This window comes from Pseudoliparis swirei, chromosome 1 (genome assembly GCF_029220125.1).
Source record: "Pseudoliparis swirei isolate HS2019 ecotype Mariana Trench chromosome 1, NWPU_hadal_v1, whole genome shotgun sequence".
In the NCBI taxonomy this organism is placed as follows: Eukaryota; Metazoa; Chordata; class Actinopteri; order Perciformes; family Liparidae; genus Pseudoliparis; species Pseudoliparis swirei.
Genome location: NC_079388.1, coordinates 17,224,195 through 17,251,744, shown reverse-complemented (window position 1 = coordinate 17,251,744; position 27,550 = coordinate 17,224,195). Strand labels below are relative to the sequence as shown.

The following is a 27,550-nucleotide window of genomic DNA, read 5'->3' as shown; positions in this document are numbered from 1 at the left end:
CCAAAGGCTTATGTCAAAAAATATGTCACATAATGAATCATTCTAATAATAGTGTTCACAGTCTTACATGATTTCCTCAAATTATTGCAATTTAAAGCACTTAATCCTTCGGACTTGAGTGCCTTGTGACACATTTATAATTAAAAAAAAGTCTTATCGTCAGGTTGGAACCATTTAAAGCTCGGGAGCGCAGATTAGTTTGAGATATTTTTGTGCCATACAGGTTATGAGGACATTATTGCTCTCTTAAAAAAAGTATGTCTACTATTAAGGTTTTCTAAAGAATGGAAATATGGTTTTGATGATGACAGACGGCGCAACGACATCTTCAACTTCTTTTAAATTATTTTATATAAAGATCATATTGAACACAATGAGTGGAGACGCTTTATTTATTTTTTTGAAAAGTTGAGCTTTAGTTTTAAACTTTAAAACTCCTGAATTGGTTTATCTGCGGTTTGGTTCGGTTTACATTTTTATTTAATTAATTCCATTAATTAATGACTATAACTTTTTATGAAATATTCATTGGATAATACACAAGGAGTTTTTAGTAACTTTTATGATATTCTATATACTCAGACTCTCATTACCCGCTATATTATAACACTTTAATGACATTCATTTGAATAATTATTTTATGTAAATTTCTGACATTCTTTATTAAGGTCACATTACCTGCCCTGCTGTGACATTTTGAAATGACATTTATTTTAATGACGTTTTAATATAACATTCTTGACATTCTAATCTGACATTTTAAATAACCTCTTATTTCGGAGAAGAAGAAGAAAAACAAAACAAAACTAGAAACTTTAGATTTTAGTTTGGCACCTTAACCCTCCTGTTGCCTTAGGGTCAATTTGACCCCATTCAATGTTTAACCCTCCTGTTACCTTTATATTTACTGACATATTTTACCCTTGGTGTCACGTTGACCCCAGCAATTAAAACCTCCAGAAAATTATTAGAATTAATATTGTTTTCCAAGTTTAAGTGTGAGGTACTTTATGTTTGTTTGTTGACTACCAAAATATCCCTTTAAATATATTTTAAAAAGTTGATATTTCTTATATGTTTGACAGTGAAAAACAGCCTGGGGTCAAATTGACCCCAAAGAACACCGACATTAAAGGTAACAGGAGGGTTAAAAGGACAACTTGCATACAAATAAATAAAAGTACAACCGATGCATTATTTAAGTCAAATCTACAGTCCTAGAGACGGTCTCCATTAACGACACAGTGGAAGAATTTTTTTTTTTAAGCACACATTATAAACCCACATTAATAATTCTTTCCAAAGCCGTCTGGTCTCGTGACGGAGGACGTGCTCACGACTCCGTGGCGAATGCCCAAAGACGGCCCTCGCCTGCGGCTCGTCCTCCTCTGACAGGTGACGGTTGGCAGAGCCGGCGATGACGCCCGCCGCTCGCCGTCCGCACGCAAACAAAACACGACTCGTGGATCTCTCGCCGCTTCCTCTTTATTGTCACGATTGGGCGTCTCGGCGTTTCATAAACAAGCGCCGATGGATTTCAGTCGTTATTGAAGACGTACGACAATACCAACACTGTAACGTGGTAAAAAAAAAAACATACTGTAATTATATGTTTTTGGTACATGAACACGGATAAAAAGAATGCACGAAATCGCCGTTTATGTGGTGGGAATAACTGCGATGTGAAAATGAATGGCCGCAATGATACAAAAGTAAAAAAAAGTTGAAACGCATGGAATGATAAGAGTAAATAAAGTGAAACTGAGGTCCCGTTGATCCTGTCGAGCGCAACAGGATCCCATCAGGCGCCTCGCAGTACCCAAACAACGGGAAGCACGCGTCGTCTTACACTGGCATGTAAAGGTTCAGCGCAGAATACACAGGGGGAGTAAACAGCTGTTTACACAACACGGAGCTCACCCTCCAACCGAGGAACCAAAGGCGTCTGCATATTGAGGAGCAAGGAAATGAATATGTGGAACAAGAACCTGGGACGTGAGGCTGAGGAGTCCGCTCTGCTCTGGGACACAGTTCACAGTTCACCTCCTGCTTTTGGCATCCCCCACAATAACAATAATAATACAAACAAATATATATCCATTCTCTTCGGAACGGGAAATTCATTTCTGGCGAGTGTGGATAGCGGGGGGGAGGGGCGTGTTTTGGCGTTTCTCAATATAAATAAAACACTTCAGTCGCGATGGGAAGTGAAGATGCAATAGTCAGAAATATAAAATCTGCAACAACAAAAAAACAGAAAGCACTAAAAGTATAATTTGGCTGTAATTTCTGTCGTCAATAGTAACCGTTCTTCCGTTCCGACGGACGCTATTGTCGCACCTGCACCTCGTCGTCCGCACCGTGACCTTCAGTTTACCCTCAACGCACACCGACTCCTTTGGCGCGAATACGAAGATCTACAAACGCCATCGACGGCGTCGCTATAAAAAAATCTCGCCGTTGGCTTTTTTTTAAAACACAGACGACGGCCCTCCAGACGATGACCTCATCGCTCCGTCGCCGCCAACCTGTATCGTTTTTTTCCCTTTTTAAAAAAGCCGATAAAATGCATCTTCCAGTCTTTGGGGTTTTTTTCCCCACCGTGCGTTAAAGTGTGTTTGTAAGTAGAGCGGCGATGCGGTTTCTCCGGTAACGCCACTCAGCCCGTGTGACCGGCCATCTGTCCAACCAGCGGTGGACTGACCAGCATTCCTCCACTGCGTTGGGGACCACACGTATAACAAATACCATGTTGTACATTCAGTAATGTTGTCTGTTAAGGTGATTTTTTTTAGGATCGAGTCCTACGTGTGTGTTGCAACTCGAGCTCGTCCTCGAGCACACACACATTCCAGTGTGTGCGTCTGCAGTCATTTACTTTGTGCATAATATTCTCCGCATGCACGGGTTGACGACTCAAGGATATATTCTTTTCGGAAGTCTGCGTTCCACAAAAAAAAAAAAAAAAATCACAGGCGTGTGGTCTGTGGCCTCGAGGAGACGTCTGTGGGGTCAAATAAAAAAATTTAAAAAGCAAAAAAAGAGGATTTGAGTTTGTTTGGAGCGAGCGTCCTTTTGGGTTCGGCTGCAGACGCCAAGTTCATGCCTCAAGTGTGTATACGCATGCCTCATTCGTGCGTGTGTGTGTGTCGATACGTGAGGGCGAGCCTGCATCATCTCGAGGTGCGTTGGCGCTCCCGTTTGTTTACACGTGTCCGCGGCTCCACTCCGTCGACGTCACCCGGCGGCGTTCAGAGGGCTTTGGCGCTGCTGGTGTGGGACACGGTGTGCGACGCGGGTTTCTGCGGGTAGCGGCTGTAGTAGTACACCTGGAACAGGATGGTGAAGTCCACCAAGACCTGCAGCAGGCCGCATATCCAGAACTGCACGGGAGCCTGGGTGAGCAGGAAGTAGCCGGTTTTGAAGGTGTCGCCGCTCGTCCACATCAGCACCATCTTGATGCTGGGGGGAGGGGGGGGGGGGGGAGAAGAGGGATGATGAACGTCCTTCATTAAAACTCATTAACGGCACTCAACTCATCATTGTGACATTTTATGTGCACAGTCCATCATGGAGTTCCTTTTGTATTTTTAAGTGTCGGTGACTTCAAAATAAGAGCGATGACGAACTACGCCTTTAAGTACAGATGCAGTGGTCGATTAAACTAAATGAATGGATGAAAAATCAGGAACGTTATGAACGATGAATAGAAGAATCAAAGGATCAGAGGATTAGAACTGTCACGGTGCTATTAGAGTGGACCCAAAAGCACGACTCAGACAGGAGTAACAAAGATGAAAGTCTTTAGTTGAAAACAGGCTGGGTCAAAACCGGGAAATCAGTCGAAGAAGCAAACAAGTCAAAAAAGGGGCGGGGCAGAGAATCAGAGGTCAGGGCAGGCAGGCAGGTCAGGAATATACTCTAATAACGCTGGAGAACTTGGCACGAAAACACAAGACAATCTGGCAGAGGACAAGTGGAAGTGAGGGAGCTAAATAGTGAGGGACTAATGAGGGGATGGGCTGCAGGTGAGAAGGGCTTGAGGACCAGGTGAAGGGAATGAGGGACTAACGAGGTGATCAGAGGCAGGTGAGAAGGGCGTGAGGACCAGGTGAAGGGAATGAGGGACTAACGAGGTGATCGGAGGCAGGTGAGGGGAGTTGGACTGACGAGATGGGAAGCAGGATCTGGAATGACATGATACTTAGTGACAGGATGAAAACAACTCCTACAAAAAGGAAGGCGTGGAGCTAAACTGTGACAAGAACAACGGTCAAATTACTCAGTTCTGTTTTTTATAATCGCGAGTCTCCCGCAGGCCAAAGTTGCTGAGAGCTCTCGCTAATGGAAGTAATAAAAATAAAGAATATAAGAACACACAGAAATGTAATATTTAACAGATTGCTTCATCTCTACGTTTCACAGACATGATTCATGTGGTTCCAAATATTTCCCCTCGGAATTCACATCTTTGCTCTAGAGTCTAATGCGTCCGGAATAGACATAAAAGACATATCTTTGGTTACCTGGAGCTCAGGTGAATGAGCAAACGGCACCGACGCCAAGAAGCGAACAGCGGATGTGCCACAAGAACAACCATGGGAAATCTCAATAATGAATCTTCTCAGATTCAAGCTCCTCATCAACTCGACATCCTGAGGCACGTTCCTAAATAAAAGAGCGTCTCCGGTTCACAGCGCAGTGGGCTCACGAGGCGATCCGCGGAACGACTTTAAAATGGGGGGGGGGGGGGGGAAACGCGCTGATGTGATTCGGGGAAGGCAGAGAAGAGACCCCATTCAATGTTTAATCCTCCTGTTACCTTTATATTTACTGACATATTTTACCCTCGGGGTCAATTTGACCCCAGCAATTAAAACCTCCAGAAAATTATTTGAATTAATATTGTTTCCCAAGTTTAAGTGTGAGGTACTTTATGTTTGTTTGTTGACTAGCTAAATAGCCCTTTAAATATATAAAAAAGTTGATATTTCTTATATGTTTGACACAGTGAAAAACAGCCTGGGGTCAAATTGACCCCAAAGAACACCGACATTAAACATTGAATGGGGTCAAATTGACCCTAAAGGTAACAGGAGGGTTAAGCAAGCCCTCAAAACACACCTCTTCCAACTCGCTCTCACCTGCTCATCCCTGACCCCGATACGACTCATACAGCTTCCCCAGTTTGTGTTCCTCTCTTCACGTTACTGTTCCTGTTTGTTCGTCTTGTCTGCTTTCTCTTCGTTTTGTTCCGTTTGTCTCTTGTTCCCTGTAAAGCATCTTTGGGCATTTAGAAAAGCGCTATAGAAGTCTGAATTATTACTATTATTAACCAAGTCGCCCCCCCACCCCAGGGTCCAAAACACAAACGTTTCTATATGTCATACTCTCCAGAAATAGACACTGCACTGGGGGGGGGGATGCATCGGCTCGAAAAGTCCGCGTCAACACGCACACATCTACACTCCTGCGGTTTTCTTTTTCCGTAAACTTTTTGTTGGCAATGAAAAAGGCAGCGAGCGCCGACGCAACCTTCAGTGCTCACACACAGGAGTCTTCAGATGTGCTACCTGCCTACAACACAAGCCCAGACCTTTGGAATCCTTTCGCCCGGGTTGGCTGTTCGGCACTATTTGAATACGCTTTGTGGGAGGCTTTAAAAAAAAGTGTTTTTACACTGAGCCGAGTGCGACTTAAATTTATAGAGTGTGTACAACCCAAGATGCAGGATAACCCAACGCATACGGGTGAGAGAAGGCAGTGAATATGCATCTCTTCACCTCCTTCCACATGATACCTGTGGTAAGTGTGCGGGGAACACTTGTTGTTGAGCTGTTTTCTCAATCTGTGGTCTTTAAAAAAAAAAAGAAGCGTTGTGCTCCTAAAAGGAAAAATGCTAATCCATCTCTTTAGTACAGGGGTGAAGCGAGAACTCCTAGAATAAACCCGAGGGACGGCCCTGTCCTCCTACTTTTGGATCCGGGGCTGTTATTATTTCTTTAGGGGGGGGGGGAAACCATAATGCTGCAACACACAATTATAGATTATAAAATATAGGTTGCAAACCTAACATGAACGCCCCCGCCCCCCGCAGCGCGGCGTTTTACATGCTCTCCAGCAAAAAGGGCCAAAAGTGGAGAATCGGCGCTCGGCGTCCCGTCGCCGTGGCGATTAGCGTACTCATTTAGTTTTTAAAATATGTTGACGCTTTGGTCGACACAGATTCTAATGCTCATGCTTTTAACTATATCTATATATATATATATATATATATATATATTTCACATCCATGTGAGATTCATTCATGAATTAAAAATGAATGGAAGGACCCATCTAGTCCGTTTCCTGCCCGTTCTCCTGAACAGATATTAATGTTCAGGGCATTTTTATATTTATTGTATTATTCCGCCAGAGGTACCAAAGATCAACCCCAGCTTTAAATCTCGTAATGAGGTCACAGCGACTCATCCACGGCGGCGTCGACCACATCGTGACTTCATCTCTGACGTTCCCCCTGTGGATCGTCTCGGCTGTAAGGCACCGGAATAAAAACGAGTCTCTTAAAGTTGGAAGGAGAACGAAAGCTGCGTGGAGAAACGAGGAGGGGTTCGACGCCAGAGGAAAACACCATTAATCTGCGTTTTGCAGATTCCCCGCATTTCTGTAAAACCTCTATAAAAAAAAAGAAGATGGATGAGAAGTAATCGAGTGTCCCCGGCAGGCCGAGTGTAAGGCACATTAATGCAAACCTTGCAGTTTCCCCCTCATCCTCGTTCCTCACTCGTCTCTCCCTGCAGCGTCTCTGACTCTTCCATCGAGTTTCCATTCTCCCATCCTTTTTTTTTTTTTACGTCATATAAACCCACTCTCAAAAGAACTTCTCTTTCTCCTTGTCTATTCATCTTCCCACCAGCTCCTTCGCTTCTCGATGCCCCCCCCCCCTCCCCTTCCTACCGTCCTCGTTCTCTTCTTCCTCGAGTTGTCACGATGTCTATCTGCAGGTCATGATGCAAGAGGCCGGATTATTCCTGGTTGGAACAAGGCCAGTTTCACCGGGTTTTAGTTCCTCGAACAAGAAGCAAGGCAGGGAGGGCGAACATGTCTGGCTACTAACTCATCACCTCCTCCCAGACGAGTGTAAATAAATAATAATAAATAAATATACACTTTTATTAATCCCCAAGGGGAAATTAGTTCTCTGCATTTAACCCATCCTTAGTTATTAAGGAGCAGTGGGCTGCAGTGAGCGCGGGGAAGCAACTGGGGTTCAGTGCCTGCTCAAGACACTTTGACTTGCAGCTAATGGGAGAGCGGAGGCGGGGACCCACCCGCACCTTTGAAGGACGGCCCTCTTACCCCACTGAGCTAAAGCCACCCCAGAAGGGGGGGAGGAGAGGACAGAAAGCGAGGAGAGGAGGAGAGGAGAGAAAGCGAGGAGAGAAAGCGAGGATCGAAAGCGAGGAGAGGAAGCGGGGAGAGGAAGCGAAGGAGAGAAAGCGAAGGAGAGGAAGCAAAGGAGAGAAAGCGAGGAGGGGAAGCCAGGAGAGAAAGCTAGGAGAGAAAGCTAGGAGAGAAAGCGAGGAGAGGAAGCGAGGAGAGAAGCGAGAGGAGGAGAGGAAGAGGAAGAAAGGAGAGGAGGAGGAGGGGAAGCGAGGAGAGAAAGCTAGGAGAGAAAGCGAGGAGAGGAAGCGAGGAGAGAAAGCGAGGAGAGGAAGCGAGGAGAGAAAGCGAGGAGAGGAAGCGAGGAGAGAAAGCGAGGAGAGGAAGCCAGGAGAGGAAGCGAGGAGAGAAAGCTAGGAGAGAAAGCGAGGAGGAAGCGAGAGAGAAAGCGAGGAGAGGAAGCGAGGAGAGGAAGCAGGAGGAGGAGAGAGGAAGCAAAGGAGAGAAAGAGGAGAAAGCGAGGAGAGAAAGCTAGGAGAGAAAGCGAGGAGAAAGTGAGGAGAGAAAGAGGGAATTAGAGCGAGGAGAGAAAGCGAGAGGAGAGGAAGCAAAGGAGAGAAAGTGAGGAGAGGAAGCGAGGAGAGAAAGCAAAGGAGAGAAAGCGAGGAGGGGAAGCCAGGAGAGAAAGCTAGGAGAGAAAGCTAGGAGAGGAAGCGAGGAGAAAGCGAGGAGAGGAAGCAAAGGAGAGAAAGCGAGGAGAGGAAGCTAGTTGAGGAAGCGAGGAGAGAAAGCGAGGAGAGAAAGCGAGGAGAGGAAGCCAGGAGAGAAAGCGAGGAGAGAAAGCGAGGAGAGAAAGCGAGGAGAGAAAGCGAGGAGAGGAAGCGAGGAGAGGAAGCAAAGGAGAGAAAGTGAGGAGAGGAAGCGAGGAGAGAAAGCGAGGAGAGGAAGCGAATTAGAGAAAGCGAGGAAGGCGGAGAGGAAGCATAGGAGAGAAAGTGAGGAGAGGAAGGAGAGAGAAAGCGAAGAGAAAGCGAGAGGAAGCGAGGAGAGGAAGCAAAGGAGAGAAAGTGAGGAGAGGAAGCGAGGAGAGAAAGCGAATTAGAGAAAGCGAGGAGAGGAGGAGAGGAAGCAAGGAGATGAAGCGAGGAGAGAAAGTGAGGAGAGAAAGCGAGGAGAGGAAGCGAGGAGAGGAAGCGAGGAGAGGAAGCGAGGAGAAGTGGAGGCTGGACCAGACGAAGAGATCGATGTGATAATGAATCGTTTTAATAACCAGATGTTTGTGCTTCCTGTTTCTCATCGTCTCTCTGCAGCCGATCTGAGGATTCAGACGTTTCCAAAAAAGACGCCACGGCAGAGAGCGGCTGATGGAGGGAGAGGAGAGAGTCATGAAGCACCTGCTCAAAAAACAAAACTTAAAATCTGGGGTGGGTTGCCGGGAGTTCAGAGGTAAATTATTTGGGAGACCGGAGTTCACTTCCCGAAGTGAACGCCGCCCCCGCCTTGAGACAGGAAGTTGCTCTCTGAAGGAGACGGATTGCAACAGAAACACAAAAAACAGATCGATGGAAAGACGCGTCGAGTAAAGAAAAGAGAGAACATTACTGTCAAATAATCTGGTTTTAAAGACACTGGATTCAACGTGGGGGATGTTGAATGAAAACTATTCATCACTGTGCGCAAATATTTGCCGAGATCGGCCGTTTGATGCTCGCCGTGCGTTCGGTCTCTTCTGTCTTATACACGGCGGACATTATGAGTACATTTATTACCGTCGCATTGAAAATGCGGAAGGTAATGTTTTGATCGCCGTGTATTTATTTATTTATTTGTATGCGTGTTACTCGCATAACTAAAAAAGTATTAAACCGAATCGCATGAAATTTGGTGGGATGATTGGTTATTATCCGGGGACCATTTGATTAGATTTTGGGATCGAAGGTCAAGGTCATGAAAAGGTCAACATCTTCTTTTTACCATAGCGCGGCCAATTTGTATCCAATTGGCATACAACTAATGCCAAAATGTTCATAATTCAATGCCCAATCTTGTGATATGCGAAGGTATGCACTCTACCGAGTGCCCGTTCTAGTTTGAGATGTTTTAGAAGATCACGCGTTGATGAGCGTGTCTTCGTGCGTCTCGGAGTTATGTGCAATTAAATTTTGGGAGACAAAACCCAGAGGCGGTTTTTTTCCGATAAAGATAAAGATTTCACTCCCAGGGCCAAAATGTCACCCGAAACAAACAGAAACAAAATTGATTCAGTTTCAAATCCTGGTAGCAAAGGAAGCCCCCCCCCGCACGCACACACACACACACACACAGGGGTGGATCTGTTGCAGGGAGTCAGAGCTGCTCTGTTCCACGGCCACAGGGGTGACGGCCCAGTCAATACAGATCCACCCCAGTGTGTGTGTGTGTGTGTGTGTGTGTGCGCAGCAGCCCGCAGGCTAAATAAGGCTCTGGCACTCTTATCTCGCATACTGCATGCAGCTCAACGCCGCGAGCCTTTTAGGGCCGCGGTGGGCGGCGTCCCGTCTTCATGTTTGTCGGCGAGCGTTTTTTGTGTTTTTGTTTTACGGCGAGCTGGACAGCGTCAGAACGAACCTCTGGATCCCCAATCTGGGGACCATCTAATAATAGGTGCAGCCCGTCAACTATTGACACAAAAACATGTCACCAAGACACACACACACACACACCTTTAAATCTGGCCTAATATCCGTCTTCCAATATTAAAAGTTGCGCTGGCTGAGACGATTTTAATTGGTTCCAAATAAAAATTCCTAAAGTATCTCAATTGACACTGAAAAAGATGCTAAAAATGGAGAAAAATTAAAAAGATTATAAACATCACAGCCAGCAGCAGGGACACTTCCTTTGGTTCAAATGTGTTGTTGTCAATTCAAATGGATCATGACCCTCTTTAATGTCCTTTTCTTTCTCCCGAAAAGGAAGCACAACACAATAAAAGCTGCGTCGCTTTTTAAAGGCACAGAGACGGACGAGGTCGCTGCTCTTCAGGTAAAATATGGGACAGTGAACTAAAAAAAGAAGAAATTTAAACACGCGCGCACGCAGTCGGTAAATAATTAACTTCTCAGTGAGTTGCTATCCGCGAGTAGTTTGTCTTGTAAACAAAAACATTGAAAATTAAAAAAATACAAGGAATAAATAATATATCCAACGTCTGAAATCTGAGCATCCACATCGGGCCGCTGAGGATACAACACTGTCAACTTACTTATTCCTTTCTTTTTTATACTGATAATAATAACACAATGTTTCTTTGATGCCAGAATCGAGGTCAAGTTGCCCAGTTGTGGGTTCGCGATGACAACGCGATCGACTCCAGGGTCGTCAATCTGCCCCGCTTGTTATTGTATGAACGTCAAAAGTTGAAAGGCAGTATGATGGACACTGAGGGACGTAAAAACTTAATTACAAAGAAAAAGATGTGTATAGTAGAAGGAAGCGTTTGACAGGCTAGTGACTAATGCTTTATTATCACTTTAATGCAAACAGCCGAGAGCCCAAACGGCATCGGGGAGGTCAACGGAGGAGCCAATGAGCATCAAGCACCTTCAGCTATGTCCACTAGGGGGCAAACGCCTCGTCACCCTGCCCACCGAACAACGCGATCCATATTTAATTATTAAAAACTGCTTTGCTACTGGCCGACATGGAACAATGCCGCCGTGTAAACATGCCGAAGAAGAAGAAGAAGAAGACGTGCGCGAGGCCACAATTATAATTTACTGTAGAAAACTTAATTACACTAAATTATTTACTCATTTTAATTTCCCTCGGAATACTAATTTGAATGGAAGAGGCGACGTTCACATATTTGTGTGAAACCATTTTCTTTCAACCGTCACTCAGGGAAGACAGTGAGGAGTTAGGAGGCAGTGAGCAGTACTTAGGAGGCAGTGAGCAGGACTGAGGAGGCAGTGAGCAGGACTGAGGAGGCAGTGAGCAGTACATAGGAGGCAGGGACCAGTACTTAGGAGGCGGGGACCAGTATATAGGAGGCAGGGACCAGTATCTAGGAGGAAGGGACCAGTACTTAGGAGGCGGGGACCAGTATCTAGGAAGCAGGGACCAGTATCTAGGACAGGGCTATTCAACTTCAGTAGCGAGTGGGCCGAATAAGAAAATCACAGGGGGTGTGAGGGCCGCACAGAATATTGATGAGTTGTTGACGGGGATGCTAGTGAGTCGCGCGCGAACCGAGAAGGATTGTTGACGGGGGCTAGTGAGGCGCGAGCCGAGAAGGATTGTGGGGTGACGGTGAGAGAGAGCGCGAGCCGAGAAGAATTGATGACGGGGGGGAAGAGGGAGAGTGCTGGGCCAGAGTTAACCTGCTCAGGCGCATGCATGCGGCCCGCGGGCCGCTAGTTGAAGAGGCCTGATCTAGGAGGAAGGGACCAGTACTTAGGAGGCGGGGACCAGTATTTAGGAGGCGGGGACCAGTATTTAGGAGGCGGGGACCAGTATCTAGGAGGCAGGGACCAGTATTTAGGAGGCAGGGACCAGTATTTAGGAGGCGGGGACCAGTACTTAGGAGGCGGGGACCGGTACTTAGGAGGCAGGGACCAGTATCTAGGAGGCGGGGACCAGTACTTAGGAGGCAGGGACCAGTATCTAGGAGGCAGGGACCAGTACTTAGGAGGCGGGGACCAGTATTTAGGAGGCGGGGACCAGTACTTAGGAGGCGGGGACCAGTACTTAGGAGGCAGGGACCAGTACTTAGGAGGCAGGGACCAGTACTTAGGAGGCAGGGACCAGTATCTAGGAGGCAGGGACCAGTACTTAGGAGGCAGGGACCAGTATCTAGGAGGCAGGGACCAGTACTTAGGAGGCGGGGACCAGTACTTAGGAGGCAGGGACCAGTACTTAGGAGGCGGGGACCAGTACTTAGGAGGCAGGGACCAGTACTTAGGAGGCAGGGACCAGTACTTAGGAGGCAGGGACCAGTACTTAGGAGGCAGGGACCAGTACTTAGGAGGCGGGGACCAGTACTTAGGAGGCAGGGACCAGTACTTAGGAGGCGGGGACCAGTACTTAGGAGGCAGGGACCAGTATCTAGGAGGCGGGGACCAGTACTTAGGAGGCGGGGACCAGTACTTAGGAGGCAGGGACCAGTACTTAGGAGGCAGGGACCAGTACTTAGGAGGCAGGGACCAGTACTTAGGAGGCAGGGACCAGTACTTACAGACAGACTGTTTTGAACATTGCCTCAGCGTCCCTCAGCGGGAACACAAACATGATCTTCTGTCCGCTCACAACATAAAACACCAGCCTTTGCTTTGAAAAATTGCACTTCAAAAGGCAAAAACATCCACAATTTAAAAGATGTTTTCCTTTCACACACACACACACAGACACACACAAACCTTGAACGGAGTGCGGAGGTAAAGTAACCTAGCAACAGCCTGCCAGGCTCAACAGGTTGTGAACAGAGGGACACAAACAATAAACAGACCTGGAGATGACAACGTCCTCCTCGGACCAAACGCACCGCCACAATAAGACGCCGGTTAGCAGCGTGATTCATAGCGGCTGGCTATTGCAGATATTCTTATTAAATTTGGCTACATTTGCAAAAATACAAACATAATATATTCCTTTTGTTTGGCCTTAAAAAAACCTCACATGGCGCTTAACATGAAAATGTATATTACATAAGATACAGTCCACTGTAGCTGTATCTGTGCATCACAGAAATTACATAATTATTGCATTTGGAGATTAAAGTAATTGAAACGATGTAAAATAAATAATATTATTTTTTGTTGTTTGTTGTCGTATCGCCGTTCAATGTGTTGCCTCTGCACATGCATGGCGTGTCAACAAGCCCACGTTTATCTCACTGATACCCGCCGCCTCACCGTTTGCTCCCGAACATCCTGCTTCATATTGTGAGATTTTATACATCCACATTTCAACGATACCAAAAATCCTTTTCATTATTTTTATTTTTTAAATTTAATGTCATTTTCTTAAACATTTTTACAAGAAAAGCTTTTATGGAGGTTTTCTAATTAGGCTGTCATCATATTCGATGATGTCATCACTTTTCGGTGTGGTTGTCTAAATGTCATTTAGTATTTGTATTTATGGACAAACTGTTTTGGGGCTAGGTAGAATTTTTTTTTTTAAAGGTGAAACGCCAATTAAATATAGATTACATGAAGAAAAGAAAAAAACATAGTACAAAATATGGAAATTGTTGTGTAGTTTTTTTCCAATAAATTCTAGCTTTTGGACTAATGGAACACTCTTCTGTTGTACGTCTGCTAAAAGGAGTGTTCGCTGTTCAGAGATTTTCATTTTGAAACCTTGCTGTGAAAATAATAATAAAGACAAAAATACTGTGAAAGACGGGAAAACATTATTGGGCAATTTGTCCTGTACTTCTGCATCCGCTGTGGTGCTCGTGAGTTTGTGCCCAAGGGTTACGGGTTGAATAGAGACAACACGATACTTCCTACGCTCGGGTTCGGCAGCAGAACATGTTTGGGCTCTTTCTAAAATATCAATACATTTCTTTTTGTCAGGAGTTCAGAATAAACACAAAAAAATAAGCTTTTTCTACAAACTTCAAAAATCAGACGGGAAGAAATTGATCGAGGAAGTGGCATTCGCAGTAAATTCTGCTTCTACAGGAGCCGAGTAGACCAGAATGCACTGCAAGCACAAAAAAAACATATTTATGTCTAACCATGTTTACAAAAAATGTGTCCGGAGGGTTTGTTGAAATGCTTTCTGGGACCAAGGATAAAACAACTGACCAATAAGGCCACACACAAGAAGTCAGATACACTAAATCGCAAAATCCATCCGACTCCCATCCGACTTCCTCCTATAATAAGCCCGTATTGAGACGGCGTCGGGGGAGAGGACGAACACAGCCAGAAAGCTTTTTAAAATCAGGCCTGCGTGTGGAGAATCTTAAACTCAATACATCATCAGTTTCATGTTTTGAAATACTTTTTTACAACTTCAACATTTGTCTTTGTGACATTTCTTTGACCCATCGGATTCTAATCCTGAGTTGCTGTTGGGTCTTCGTTAATCCATTGCTTTTTCCATTGAGTGACTGCTCTACACTTAAAAGTTACGTGCACTATTTTTTTTTAAAAAGAAGCAGTTTTACAGGGCTCGACTCGACATCTTGAAACTGTATATGCCCTTGAAAATCTATTTTACGTCAACACCCCTAATTACAGCCTGAGATGTGACGCTAATCAACATTTACGAGCTAAAAATGATACACCAGCAAGCAGATACAGCTGAGCCGGAACACCTCATTATCATATTGATTTTTTCAGAAGGTTAATTGTCATGTCGGCGTAATAAACGGCTGTCAGGAGGCCCCGTCCTTACTTCTTGTTCGACAGGTGCCAGAAATACTTAATAAGCATATGTCGGCGGGTAATAATCATATGCGAGACAGTGTAATCTGGAGCCATCGCTCACAGGCGAGCGCGCCGGTGAAACACAGGAAGTGGCGCTCGTAAATAAAACGGTACTCTTCAGGGATAAATAGACATTATCATTAAATCGAGGATGCGACGCGCTCCGTTTTGATTTACATCTTGACGGTTAAATGATAGTCACAGCCCAAATAGTTGAAGGAAAAAAGAAGCAACGCTGACTTTTTCAGAGTGTTGTCTTCAGAGAGTTGAAAACGAGGAGAGACCTTTTGCAAAAGCCGAATCTGAATACGACGTGAAGCTAAGTTGGCCTCGATAAATACACGTTTCCTGCTTTGTGCTTGTACTCAATATATAACGTTCCACTTCCCCGCCCAGTCAACTCACAGATGTCTGTACTTCATCTGTAGCATCCTGAAATACGTTATGATATATATATCTTACTGATTTAATACAACTGTGTGCATTTTTTAAATAATTTACTTTAAATGTGTATTTAAGTTCATTCATGAGTTGTTCTTTATGTTTGAGTGTTGATCACCTGTGCTTGTTGACCCTTTGGAAGAGAGTGCACTGTCTCTTTAAGAGAGGGTTGTGTGAAGGAAAGGAGTGCTGTCTCTTTAAGAGAGGGTTGTGTGAAGGAAAGGAGTGCTGTCTCTTTAAGAGAGGGGTGTGGTCAGGACCGCTGTTTCTTCAAGAGAGTGGTGTGTGAAGGGCAGGAGCGCTGTCTCTTTAAGAGAGGGTTGTGTGAAGGGCAGGAATGCTGTCTCTTTAAGAGAGGGTTGTGTGAAGGAAAGGAGTGCTGTCTCTTTAAGAGAGGGGTGTGGTCAGGAGCGCTGTTTCTTCAAGAGAGTGGTGTGCGAAGGGCAGGAGCGCTGTCTCTTTAAGAGAGGGGTGTGTTACGGTCAGGAGCGCTGTCTCTTTAAGAGAGTGGTGTGCGAAGGGCAGGAGCGCTGTCTCTTTAAGAGAGGGTTGTGTGAAGGACACGACGGGAGCGCTGTCTCTTTAAGAGAGGAGTGTGTTAAGGTCAGGAGCACTTTCTCTTTAAGAGAGGAGTGCCTTAAGGTCAGGAGCACTTTCTCTTTAAGAGAGGGGTGTGTGAAGGGCGAGTTGCGGTATGCAGACTGAAGACAAAACAACGAAAGCTTGTTTCAACCGGGAACTTGTGAAATAAAAGTTGCAATAACCGAAGAACGGCGTGTTTCTGAACGTCTGGTTTGAAGGGTGCAACACATCCGTACCTCATGCCCTCCGTGGACTTGTTCTGATAGTTGCAGTAGAGCTGCGGCGTGCCCAGCATCGCCTCGGTGAAGACGGCCAGGAAGCCCAGGCTCTCCACGAACAGCGCCGAGTCCAGGAAGAGGTAGGTGACGTAGGCCGCCATCAGCGTGAAGGCCAGCACGCACTGCATGTAGTCCAAGAAGCGACTCCACAGCCAGAAGTAGCTCCAGTCAAAGTCTAAAAAAATTAATAAATAAAAAAAGAGAAGAGAAAGAGGGGAAATCCCAAATGAGGCCCACGGAGATGAAATGTTGTTTTCAACAAACTACCAACTCAAGGGAGTGCAGCTCGACACCAGCTGGCCGACACGGGCAGAATAACAGAGACATTGATTGATGTGCACAGATCCTGTAAAAAAATGTTTTTTAAGTAAAGCTGTAATGAAAACAAACAAAAAAGAGGCATGAAACAGTAATGTTGATCCTGGTTGAGATGAAAAAGTACTTTTTGAGAGTTGGAGAGTTTCGTTCCAATGGAACTTTTGGGGGGGAACACAAAACTTTAAAAAGTCAAAAGTGTAGCTCGTGGCCTCCGAGAGGATGCAATATTTATTCAATCCAAAAATACAAAAGTGCTGTCGTCCCAAAAAGCAAGCAACATAGCAACGATTTTGAGTGAACGTCATAGACGGCATCGATAAGCCTCGAGTTCGCCATTATGTCCATCGCCATCTTGTATTTTTGTCACAATTAATGAACTGAAAACACATTAAACTAGAACTGGCACTCGGTAGAGCGCATACCTTCGCATATCACAAGATTGGGCATTGAATTATGAACATTTTGGCATTAGTTGCATGCCAATTGGATAAGAATTGACCGCGCTATGGTAAAAAGAAGATTTAGACCTTTTCGTGACCTTGACCTTTGACCCGATCGATCCCAAAATCTAATCAAATGGTCCCCGGATAATAACCAATCATCCCACCAAATTTAATGCGATTCGGTTTAATACTTTTTGAGTTATGCGAGTAAAACGTATACAAATAAATAAATAAATAAATACACGGCGATCAAAACATAACTTTCCGCATTTTCAATGCGAAGGTAAAAAGGGTTAAAGTACCAGTGGTGGTGATGAATAGATAAATAAAGCGAGAATCAGACTTCTTTTTGCAAGTAGAGGAGTCGCCCCCTGTTGGCCATTAGTAAGAATGCAAGTTTAAAGCGCTTCCGCATTGGCTTCACTGGTGAATACGAGTCGTGTGATGTAATCTGAGGCTCTGGCAGGCGCTCTCTAAATGACCCCGATGATGGAATGTGGGTTTTCTCAGTTTGGGTTTTAAAAATACAAACTCTGCATTAACCAAGCATGCAGGGTAAAGAGTGCGTGAGGAAGTCAGATTATCTCAGCCTCTATTACTTCAATATTAACCTTTCATTGTTTTAATGTGTCCTATGAGGTCCATTATGGAAGTGTGACATTTAGTCGTTGGAGTAGTTAATGTGGTAATGACGTAAATGCCATTAAAATTAAAATTAAAAGCTCAATATAGACATTTTTAAAGAATAAATCGATATTGAAAATTCATCTGTGATGCCATTCTGTAGAAAAAGGTTTTGAAACTACCTCAGTGAGTACAAAGGTGAAGTAACATGAAGTCGCAAAGTGCTTTAAAATTGCCTTTCAGCGATAGCGATGAAAGGCAATTTACATGTTGCCGTTGGAGACTTCCTTTGATAGTGGATGAAATCTTCGTTCATTTCGCAATTCCCTTTTTCTTTTCTCCGCACTTCTCCAGCACCGGAGGAATACATCGTCGACAAATCTGTTTCTCTTCTTTTTTCACAAAAACAAACATTTGTTTTTGTATTTCCGCTGTATCTAGAAAACAAAAAGGAAGCAAAAACTCTTATTATTGTGAAAATGTTTAACCAACTTCACACTTGAGCTGCGAATGTTCACACACACACCTCCCACAATCCCCTTCTTGAAGTTAGAAAAAAGAAGGAAAAAAAACTATATGCTACTGCTCCAAATAGGCGGCCAGTTGGACTCCATCCAGCTTCTTGCAGTACAGAAAGAAGCCTGTAGGCGTCTTGACGAATGACAGAGTACTATAGCAGTAATTGGGCTGATGACTTGATTAAAAACTCAGTTTTCTGCCCCGACGCCTCTCGTGTGCGTTCGTTCTCCAAAAAGGAAAACGAGCACAACAACACCGACGTCCTGTCACGAGCCACTCAGCCGTTACCGATCAAACCACGAGAGCCTCCAGAAGCCACGAGGCGTGGATCACCTGGGGTACTCCGACAACGACGATGAGGGAACAGGTACGACGAGCGGCGTCGAGACATCCCGACCGCCAATTTCTCTTCCTGCAACAAAACCCACTCGACATATCCTCGTGGTGTAAATAATGTGAGCGAGTAGCTGCTGGTTTTACGTGCGAGCGGAGGAGTTTATCGCGATAATCTAATCACGGCGGAGAGCTGAAAGATGTTTCTTCACAGCTGCAACGCCGATGAGATTTTACCGCAATCCTCAAATGCAATAGAGCCGATTTGTTTTAATCGCGTTTAAACGAGGCTCTTTTTATCCAAGAGGCTCGTCTTAGCCCTCCAGAGAAAGGCCTGAATAGTCGATCCAATAAATAAATATCGGCGCATTGTTTGGGTTCTAACTAAATTGAACAAACCCGCTATTCATCGGGAATTGATTAAAGCCCATATTGGAGTTTTTCGCTTTTAGCGCCCCCTTCAGTTTTGGAGGTATTTAACGTTTACTTCAGTGTCGTAAATACCCAGTTACGATAGATGCAGCCTCGCATACACTTGTATTGATGACCAGACGAAGTCAGAAACCAAGAAATGATGTCAACCGATAAGGTAAGAATATTAAAAGATTTTACATAATTATGACTGCATAGTTTTATTCATTGTGATATCGGAGATGAATGCTAACATAACCAAAAGAATGACAACATTTAGTTTTCAGCCTATATACGTTGTTTTCTAAATGTTTGAATGTGGAGTACGTGTGATCGAATACAATATTGTTGACAACACCAAAAAGCTACATAAAAAAGCTACCCTTATACTGTAGCTGCGAGCGTGGAGTGGCACTATATGACATTGCGTAATCACTGCCAGAAAGCAGGTCTTAGTACATCCGCCCCGGATCGGGCGGCTCCAGAATCCTACATAGCGGAGTTATTTCCCCACAGACCCTCGATGGCAATGGCGGAGCCGCAAATCGCCATTTTAAAAGTCATTGTAGCGGCACAATTTTTTTCAAGCTGTTATTTTAAGGTACAATTGTTGCATAATGTTACTTTAAATCAGGTTACAAGCCCGTCTGACATTTCACTTCCTGATTTAATGACAGATTGTTTCCTTTGAGAATAAACTGACCGTATCTGACATTTAGCATAATCAACACCAGTGTACTTTGTGCGCTGTTGTAGCCGTTTGTTCTGGAGGTGTTCTGGCAGCAGAGGACTGTGAATCTGGGCCAACTAGCACCGGGCTGGTGCCGCGTGATAACAGCCAAACACAGAAGAGGGGAAGATATCGGGGGCAATGGAGCGGCGTCACACACACACACACACACACACACACACACACACACACACACACACACACACACACACACACACACACACACACACACACACACACACACACACACACACACACACACACACACACACACACACACACACACACACACACACACACACACACACACACACACACACACAGCTAAAGGCTACGCACACATTTCAATGTGCGAGACATTTAATGTATGGCTCCAAGTGACCGGGAGTAAAACAAATATACTGAGGTGGTAGTTGGCTTTTTTTTCTTTGCTGCTGGCTAGTTAGCTCGCTAACAGCGCGTTCCAATTAAGCAGACTTTTGGAAACAGTGTCACGCGGGTCTTAAATTAGCTTCAACACATTTACACGGTGTGAAAGCCCCCCAAAAGGGAGCCGAGAGAAGAGGGACACTCGGATTTCTCAGGTCAAAAACAGCTCTGAATGAATGCCAACGCTAGCTGGATGTGTAAATAAAGCTAGGTTTGCTTTCACGTTCGCAAAAACAACCCTCCCTGCGGTTCTGTTAGCTCGTTTCTTCCGGCTAAAACTAGAATTACCGCCTCTCGGTTGTCTGCTTTACGCTAGAGGTTCGTCCAAAAGGTATTCACTTCATCACGTTGTCCTTTTAGACATTTGTGTGAAATTACCATTAGCAATGAATATTGATTTATGGCCCAGAAAAAACAGACCTAATGCAACATTTAACACAGCTATTGCTAAAGTGAGCAATATCCGTTTTTTTTTTTTAGCTCTTCTCAGATGTATGAGGTCTTGTTACTTCAGATATTGTTAGCTCGTTTGTTCAGACATCAATAAAGTGAAGTACAAAGTAGTTTTCCTTCAGGATGCAGTACATTTGATCCTCAGAGATCAGCAAGTTCATCAAAATATTACCACGTGTACATTATGCAAGAACACCTCAAACTTCTTGAGGACTTTTAGTTCTCAAACGAAGAAAAAAAAGACTTCAATGACGCTGATGATTGGCGACACGATCACACGGACAGCATGCGCTTCATCTACGAGACTTTACTTTTCTTTTTCAGAACTTTTGTCCCCAGTCACCGCTGGCAGTGCGTTGGGAATGGAGGAGGAGGAGGAGGAAGAGGAGGAGAGATAATGCCTCTTAATTTGGTGCCCAGGGATTCTGCAAAGAACAGAGCACCCTCTTCTTATGACCCCAAAAAAATATATACACTTCCGTTCAAAAGTTTGGGGTCACTTAGAAATGTCTTTATTTTTCAAAGAAAAGCACAGTTTTTTCAATAAAGATAACATTGATCAAAAATACACTCTCTACATTGTTAATGTGGTAAATGACTATTCTAGGTGGAAACGTCTGGTTTCTAATGAAATATCTCCAGAGGTGTATAGAGGCCCATTTCCATCAACGATCACTCCAGTGTTCTAATGGTACATTGTGTTTGCTAATCGCCTTAGAAGACTAATGTCTGATTAGAAAACCCATGCAATTATGTTAGCACAGCTGAAAACAGTTATGCTGGTGATATAAGCTATACAACTGGCCTTCCTTTGAGCTTGAAGTACAAAATTAATACTTCAAATATTAATCATTATTTCTAACCTTGTCAATGTCTTGACTATATTTTCTATTCAATTTTCAATTATTTTGATAAATAAAAGTGAGTTTTCATGGAAGACACGAAATTGTCTGGATGACACCAAACTTTTGAACGGTAGTGTATATATAAATAAAAAAAGCACAACAATATCATGCCGGCAGGTCAGCGTGTGGAACAGTACAAACACACCACCCAGTCATACCCTGCCATACACCCTCCATCGCTGTGCCCCTTGTGTGCCCGGGGCATCCTCATCCTCCTCCTCCACCTCCTCTTCCTCCACGTCGTCTTAAATCCCGGTGTTGTGTGGGAACAGACCGTTTGCTGCGTACAATAGACTCCCCGCGGTGGACAAACGTCTTGAGCACAGCTCGGCTTTGAAGTCCCACAGAGCTGCTGCGCGTGGAGGAAGACGCGGCGGGTCAGACGCGGAGATTTCAAAATCGCTTGTTTACCAACGGTTTCCCGTTAGGCCCTGAAGAAGAAGAAGAAATAATAAGTCTATGGGGATAGTAATAATGGCCCGCTGTCACTCAAAAAGCACCCGTCGGCAGCCGCAGGAGCTTTATTTCGAAAGACAGTTTTTACGGGGACTTGAACATCGGTATTTTGACGAGCTACATTTTCTGAAATTTGGACCGGGGGCTTTTTTTTCCTCTTTCTTTCTTCTCCTTCTTCTCCACAATGACTAATGAGCTTTCGCTGTCGAGCCAAAAGCAAACGCAACTTTTCCACACCCCCATCCAGACTAAATGCGAAGTCTCTTCTGTGAGAAAAAAAAGGATGGAGGCTAAAAGTCTTCAGGGAGGCGATAACGGCACCTGCGAGGATGGAGTGATTTATTCTCAGCCCGACAGGCCGCCGGGGGAAGGGCATGAGCAATGAGCCATAACTAAACCATAGAAATAGATGGAAATCTCTTCCAGCGCCATGTTCCTCCACCACGCTGTTCACATGTCTGCGGCTCAAGACCGACCGATCAATCACTGGGACACCAATCAAGATGAACTGTAGATTAATGTGTAAATGCCCCGGGACAGTCAATCTGAACTTTTTGGCGTACTTTCTTGTTTTTGGATGCTATTCCTAATAAAAAACAGCTGTTATTTGCTTTGCTGGTGCCCAGCAGAACAACGCGGCCTTGTGTTGGCGTACATGATGCAGCTGCTCACATGGCTGAGTCACAAACAAAGTGTTAAAATGCCTAATCGTGCAAAAGCATTTGCCTTTCCCCCCATGTACTGACGGGAATAAAAGTAAAAATGTTTTTTCCCTTCACAGAGAAGCTGATGGATCAAAAAAGCCGTCTGGACGTGGGGGAGGAGGACATGGGGGGGGGGGACGTGGGGGAGGAGGACGTGGCGTTGACAGACGGAGCTGCTGCACCCTGGCACAACCAGGCGAGAGCTGCACCCGGGAGTCTGAAAACCACCGAGCGGTGGAGCGCAGCCCTTCAAAAATTACTAAAAAGTAAAGTTTGACTCTGGGCTCATTAGACCGTGAGAACTTCTTCTATAAATGCCATACTCCCCCCCCCCCCCCTTTACCTCCACCTGAGCGATCACCAGCATCGTTGGTCTCGTCACAGACAAATGATCTGATCTTTTAATCACCTGAAAAAAAAAAGGATTCCTGCAGGCGGTCTTCCGCATAAATCACTCCGAGCCGCTATTACACCGGGATGTTCTGCACAACGCAGAGGAGGGAGGGCCAGTCGTGCGGTTGAGGCACCGCGAGCATTTCTTTTAGGACCGGCGTACCTTACCCTGTGAGGTAGAACCCCCCCCCCCTATATCTATAGGAATAGATAGATATGGGGGGGGGGGGCGTACGGGACGCTCCATAACAAGACAGCCACCCACTGTGCGTCACGGTGGAAGTACCTGGCGTGATAAGGATGCTGCGCCGTCACCATGACGATGAGGATGACGGAGGCTATGAGAACTAACGGGCCGATGAGAAACACACACACACACAGGTTGAGAATGCGGCCTGCTGACTAACATCTCCATCCTCCTCCCCCTGCATTGGAGGGTTTTCACATCCACATCAATCGTAGATTACAACTTGCTCGCCCCCCCCCCCTGATATTTCTACGAGCAGCGAGAAGATCAAAGAACACGGCGTTCTGTCGATTCTAATGACAGACTTGGCGGATCGATGGCCACTCATGGGAGGCGCCGCGGAGCCAGATTCGATATGTTGGAAAAGCAGAGCCGGCGGCACAACGTCCGGACGGGAAACGTCCCGCTGCTCCTCTTGGTGCCAGAAACAAGCAAAACACACTGAACCAAAAAAAATCTACAACACAGCCAACAAAAGGGTACAAAACTGCACTTCAATAACAAGCCATCGCCTGGGCCAACAGCCAGTCCCGAGAGGAGAATGTGTCATTCACCACCACCTGCAGAGCCAAGTGGACTCAGGCCAGCTTCTCGTCTTAAAACTACAGTATTCTGCTGCCACCTGGTGGCCAAACCAGGAACAACGGCAAACCGCGTCCTCGTTTCTGCATTCAGGTGCGACGTCGATCTGCAATATACACACACACACACTTTCTATAGTACTTTCTAAAGACGTTCTCAATGTTGTCATTTAGAATGCAAAACAAAAGAGTGTCATGTTTTATTGTGTTTGCATTGCATTGTGGGACAGTGGCTGTGCCTTTAAGCACAATACAGAGGACTGTGTGTGTAGACACCAGCTGCTTTTCACCCCACTCGATCTATTCATTCATGTTAAAAAAAAGGGGCATCGTGTAGTTGAAAGAACAATTTGTTTAAAAGCCTGTTAGAAGACATCAATTTGCATAAATCATCCATTAAAACGATGCTTTACAGTCACATTTAAAGGCACGTTAAAAATAAGCATCCAGCGCTTTAAGGGCCATTAAACACACACAAAACACATTTGTTTTGAGAGTTAATTTCAAGACAAACATTTGCAACTGCAAAAAAACCTCAGAAGCTTTTTTGATTTCTCTTCTAAACTGTGATGTTAAAGAAATTAATCAAGCACAAAAGAACGATTGCAAAAAAACAACAAAAAATGACATTCACTGATGAAAGCTGATCCTTCATTCGAGTCACATGCGGGTCATCAGCGGGACCGCATGCGGGCGGGATGGACTCGTGCTTCATCGAGACATGTGTTCAGGGTGCAGGTCATCGGTTAGTGGTGGGGTGAGCCAGAGGGGATGGGGGGCGGGGTCAACATGCACGAGACACAGAGATGGAGAGGCGGATGAACTACAACTGATGTTTCATGGCAGACACGGTTTCTGTACATACCCAGAAAGAGCCGCTTAAGGATTCTGACCTCCTCGTCCTTATTGTCTGTCGCTACGGGTGAAAATAACAAATAAAAAGGGGGGGGGGGAATAAAACATTTACAAAATATAAACAAGGGAAAGAAAGGGGGGCAATTAAAAAAACAAGGGAAAGAAAGGGGGGTAATAAAAATTAAAAACAAGGAAAATAAATGGGGGCAATGAAAAAAAAATATTAAAAAACAAGGGAAAGAAAGGGGGAAAATAATAATAATAAAAACAAGGGAAAGAAAGGGGGGAAATTAAAAATTAAAAAACAAGGGAAAGAAAGGAACAAAATATTTAAATAACATGGATTGAAAGGGGAGGGGGGGAAGGGAGAAGAGCTTGTTTTCTTCATTTTTTTCAGTAAAAACCAGAAGTGAGTTACGTGTCAAGACATCGTAATACCGTCGGTCAGACATTACAGGTCACGCTGAGTTACCACGAAACTGATGGACTAGCGGATTAGTTTAATGTCGCTGATTATTACAGTGATATAACTCATTCATTTCTCAAAGTGACAAAACTATTCGTGGACCTTCCACAGCTCAAGATGTTTTCCATCGAGACACATTTATAAGGAAATTAACAGACTGGAAAGTCTATGTGGACATTTATTTTTGACTCACGCTAATGGAGACTAATGGTGCTTTCTGTACTGATTTATGTCACGTTTATGGACTTTAGTGCTCATTATCCAACGTGTGTGTGTGTGTGTGTGTGTGTGTGTGTCCCTCTCTCATGTGGTCAGTGGTCAGTCTGCCACAGGGACAGGAAGCTGAAGCACCCATCACTGCACACAACACGTGGCACAGGCTTAAACCCCATGACTTGGGAAAACCCCACGGGGATGCTCCTTGTCCATTTGTGAGCTCAAAGAATTCACATTAAAAATAAAATAAAAACAGGATCCAAAGTGTCAACATGAGCTACTGAATAACTTTATGAATCCAACACTGGAGGTTTGACTTCTGGAACAGAAACGTCCCACTTTATTGAACATGGCAGTAATTAGTCTACTAATTGAAAAATTGTAAATAGCAACAAATATAATCTATTATCTGAGATTCAGATGATCATTTTAAAAACAGGGAAATACCCGTTACCGAGTATGAGGATGCAGTTTGAAAGTCCGTTTTATTTTCCGTTTAGAGGAATTTGTTTCCGATGACTTCTTCAAAAAACACTTCCTGCTTGTGGCAAAGTTCCCCCGTGGTCGACAACGAGGGCGAAGCCAGTTATTTATTGATTTTAAAACACCATCCTAAAGGAGTGGCCCTGTGGTCACTCACACTGGGGAGGCGAGGACAGCTAGAAACACCTTGCTCAAACACTCGCATGCACCACCATTCCTACGTATTTACCTTTCTTACAAACACTCCCTCTCCCCCCCCCCCCCCCCCCCCCACACACACACACACACATTCACAAATTAAACTTAGACAACCGAGCTTCCTGTGAGGGTTTCTGACCTACGAAGGAGCGCCTCTTGGTGTTGAGATCCGCGGCCATGCGGACGTTGGTGCACAGGTTCAGCATGATGAGCATGGTGGCGATCATGATGATGCTCTGCCACAGCAGCAGCGTCTCGAAGTAGCGGCCAAATCTGTTCAGAGAAACAAATACACACACAAAAAAAGAGAGCGACAGAAATGTGTGAACTTATTAACTTGTAATGGAATACAGTAAACGCTTTGACACGAGGAAAAACAACTACACTTTGTTTGTTTTTGCCAAGGAGCCATGTATTTAATTAAGCTACCTGGTTAGTATGTTTAACCCTCCTGTTACCTTTGAGGTCAATTTGACCCCATTCAATGTTTAACATCTCTAAATAAATGATTGACATCATTAATTTTGCTTTATATTTCACGACTTTTCCTAATTTATTGGGGACAACTGGGAAAACATAACATTCACATGATGATATGTTTTCAATGTCCTGTACACAACTTGTACGCATCGTGTTCTTTGGGGTCAATTTGTAAAACATATAAGAAATATCAGCTTTTTTATTTATTTAAAGGGCTGTTTAGGTAGTCAACAAACAAAAATAAAGTACCTCACACTTAAACTTGGGAAACAATATTAATTCAAGTAATGTTCTGAAGGTTTTAATTACTGGGGTGAAATTGACCCCAAGGGTAATAAGATGTTAGTAAATGTGAAGGTAACAGGAGGGTTAACTCAACTCAATTTAAGATGATTAGAGCCCATCATATAAATCAGCATGCATCCAATCCACCAGGTGACTTATGTAAATGGAAACTTTGTGGGATCTGTTAGCCGAATTTCACAGAATACCAAATTAATCCTTGATACTTTGGTTTATAAAATGTTTTTTTCATGTTATTTTTTTAATGGAGTTGTTGAGTGAGTGGAGACCCAGACGGGGGGCCTCGGGTCTGTTTACCTGAAGAGTATCCGCAGGATGTTGGCCACCAGGAGGACCAGACACACGTACGTGGAGAAGCCCTCCGCGTTCTGGGTCCGGCGGATGTCCCGGTACTGGGGCACGTAGGGCACCAGCCCGCCGAACACCATGGCCCCGGCCGCGACCCACGACACCAGGTGCTGAAACACGGACACGATCTGGTAGAACGCCTCATCGTCCATGTTCAGCTGCGGCTCAATGGAGGTCGATGCTCCCTTTGATTCCTTGTCAACACAACAACAAAACAGGAGAAGAAAAAAAAATCTTTAATCCGCTCGTTACGTCACGTTTCTCAACACTTCTTCTGTTGATGCTCCGCTGGCGTTGTTTTGAAAAACGGGGGGTGCGCTAAACTCGGAAGGAGAAGAAGAAGCTCCAAACGTTCCCGATATTGTATGAAATGCCATCGGACTAGGCAGTAAACCTGTCACACATAGAATTCATATCGTGCGAGCTTACTAAATGTGCAACTGTTTCTTCCCCTGACTGGCTCTTCTGTGTGTGTTTCTTCCTCGCTGGTGTTTATTAGCGGTTGGAAAATCAGCTTGAAGGAGCGTTAGCGCCATCTGTTGGACTGGAA

General features: G+C 44.8%; 1 protein-coding gene across 2 annotated transcripts; it reads right to left on the bottom strand.

Annotated features, from left to right (window-relative positions):
• Positions 1 to 1,467: 1,467 nt before the first annotated feature.
• LOC130200251 (solute carrier family 66 member 2) lies at positions 1,468 to 27,439 on the bottom strand. 2 transcript variants are annotated; one of them, XM_056424373.1, is made up of 5 exons: positions 26,950 to 27,439; positions 26,009 to 26,142; positions 24,517 to 24,567; positions 16,064 to 16,280; positions 1,468 to 3,462 (listed from the first exon to the last, which is right to left on the bottom strand). In XM_056424373.1, exons 1-5 carry the CDS (start codon positions 27,150 to 27,152, stop codon positions 3,252 to 3,254), a joined length of 816 nt encoding a protein of 271 aa, XP_056280348.1. In that variant the 5' UTR covers positions 27,153 to 27,439; the 3' UTR covers positions 1,468 to 3,251. The 2 variants fall into 2 exon arrangements, with proteins under 2 accessions (XP_056280348.1, XP_056280431.1); XM_056424456.1 differs by lacking the exon at positions 24,517 to 24,567.
• Positions 27,440 to 27,550: the final 111 nt, after the last annotated feature.

Coding starts and splice junctions, on each gene's coding strand:
- LOC130200251 (XM_056424373.1), bottom strand. CDS start 27,152: ATGGACGATGAGGCGTTCTACCAGATCGTGTCCGTGTTTCAGCACCTG. Junction 24,568..26,008: donor CAAGAGGCGCTCCTTCGTAG/GTCAGAAACCCT, acceptor TTTCACCCGTAG/CGACAGACAATAAGGACGAG. Junction 3,463..16,063: donor AAGTCCACGGAGGGCATGAG/GTACGGATGTGT, acceptor CCCTCCCCCCAG/CATCAAGATGGTGCTGATGT.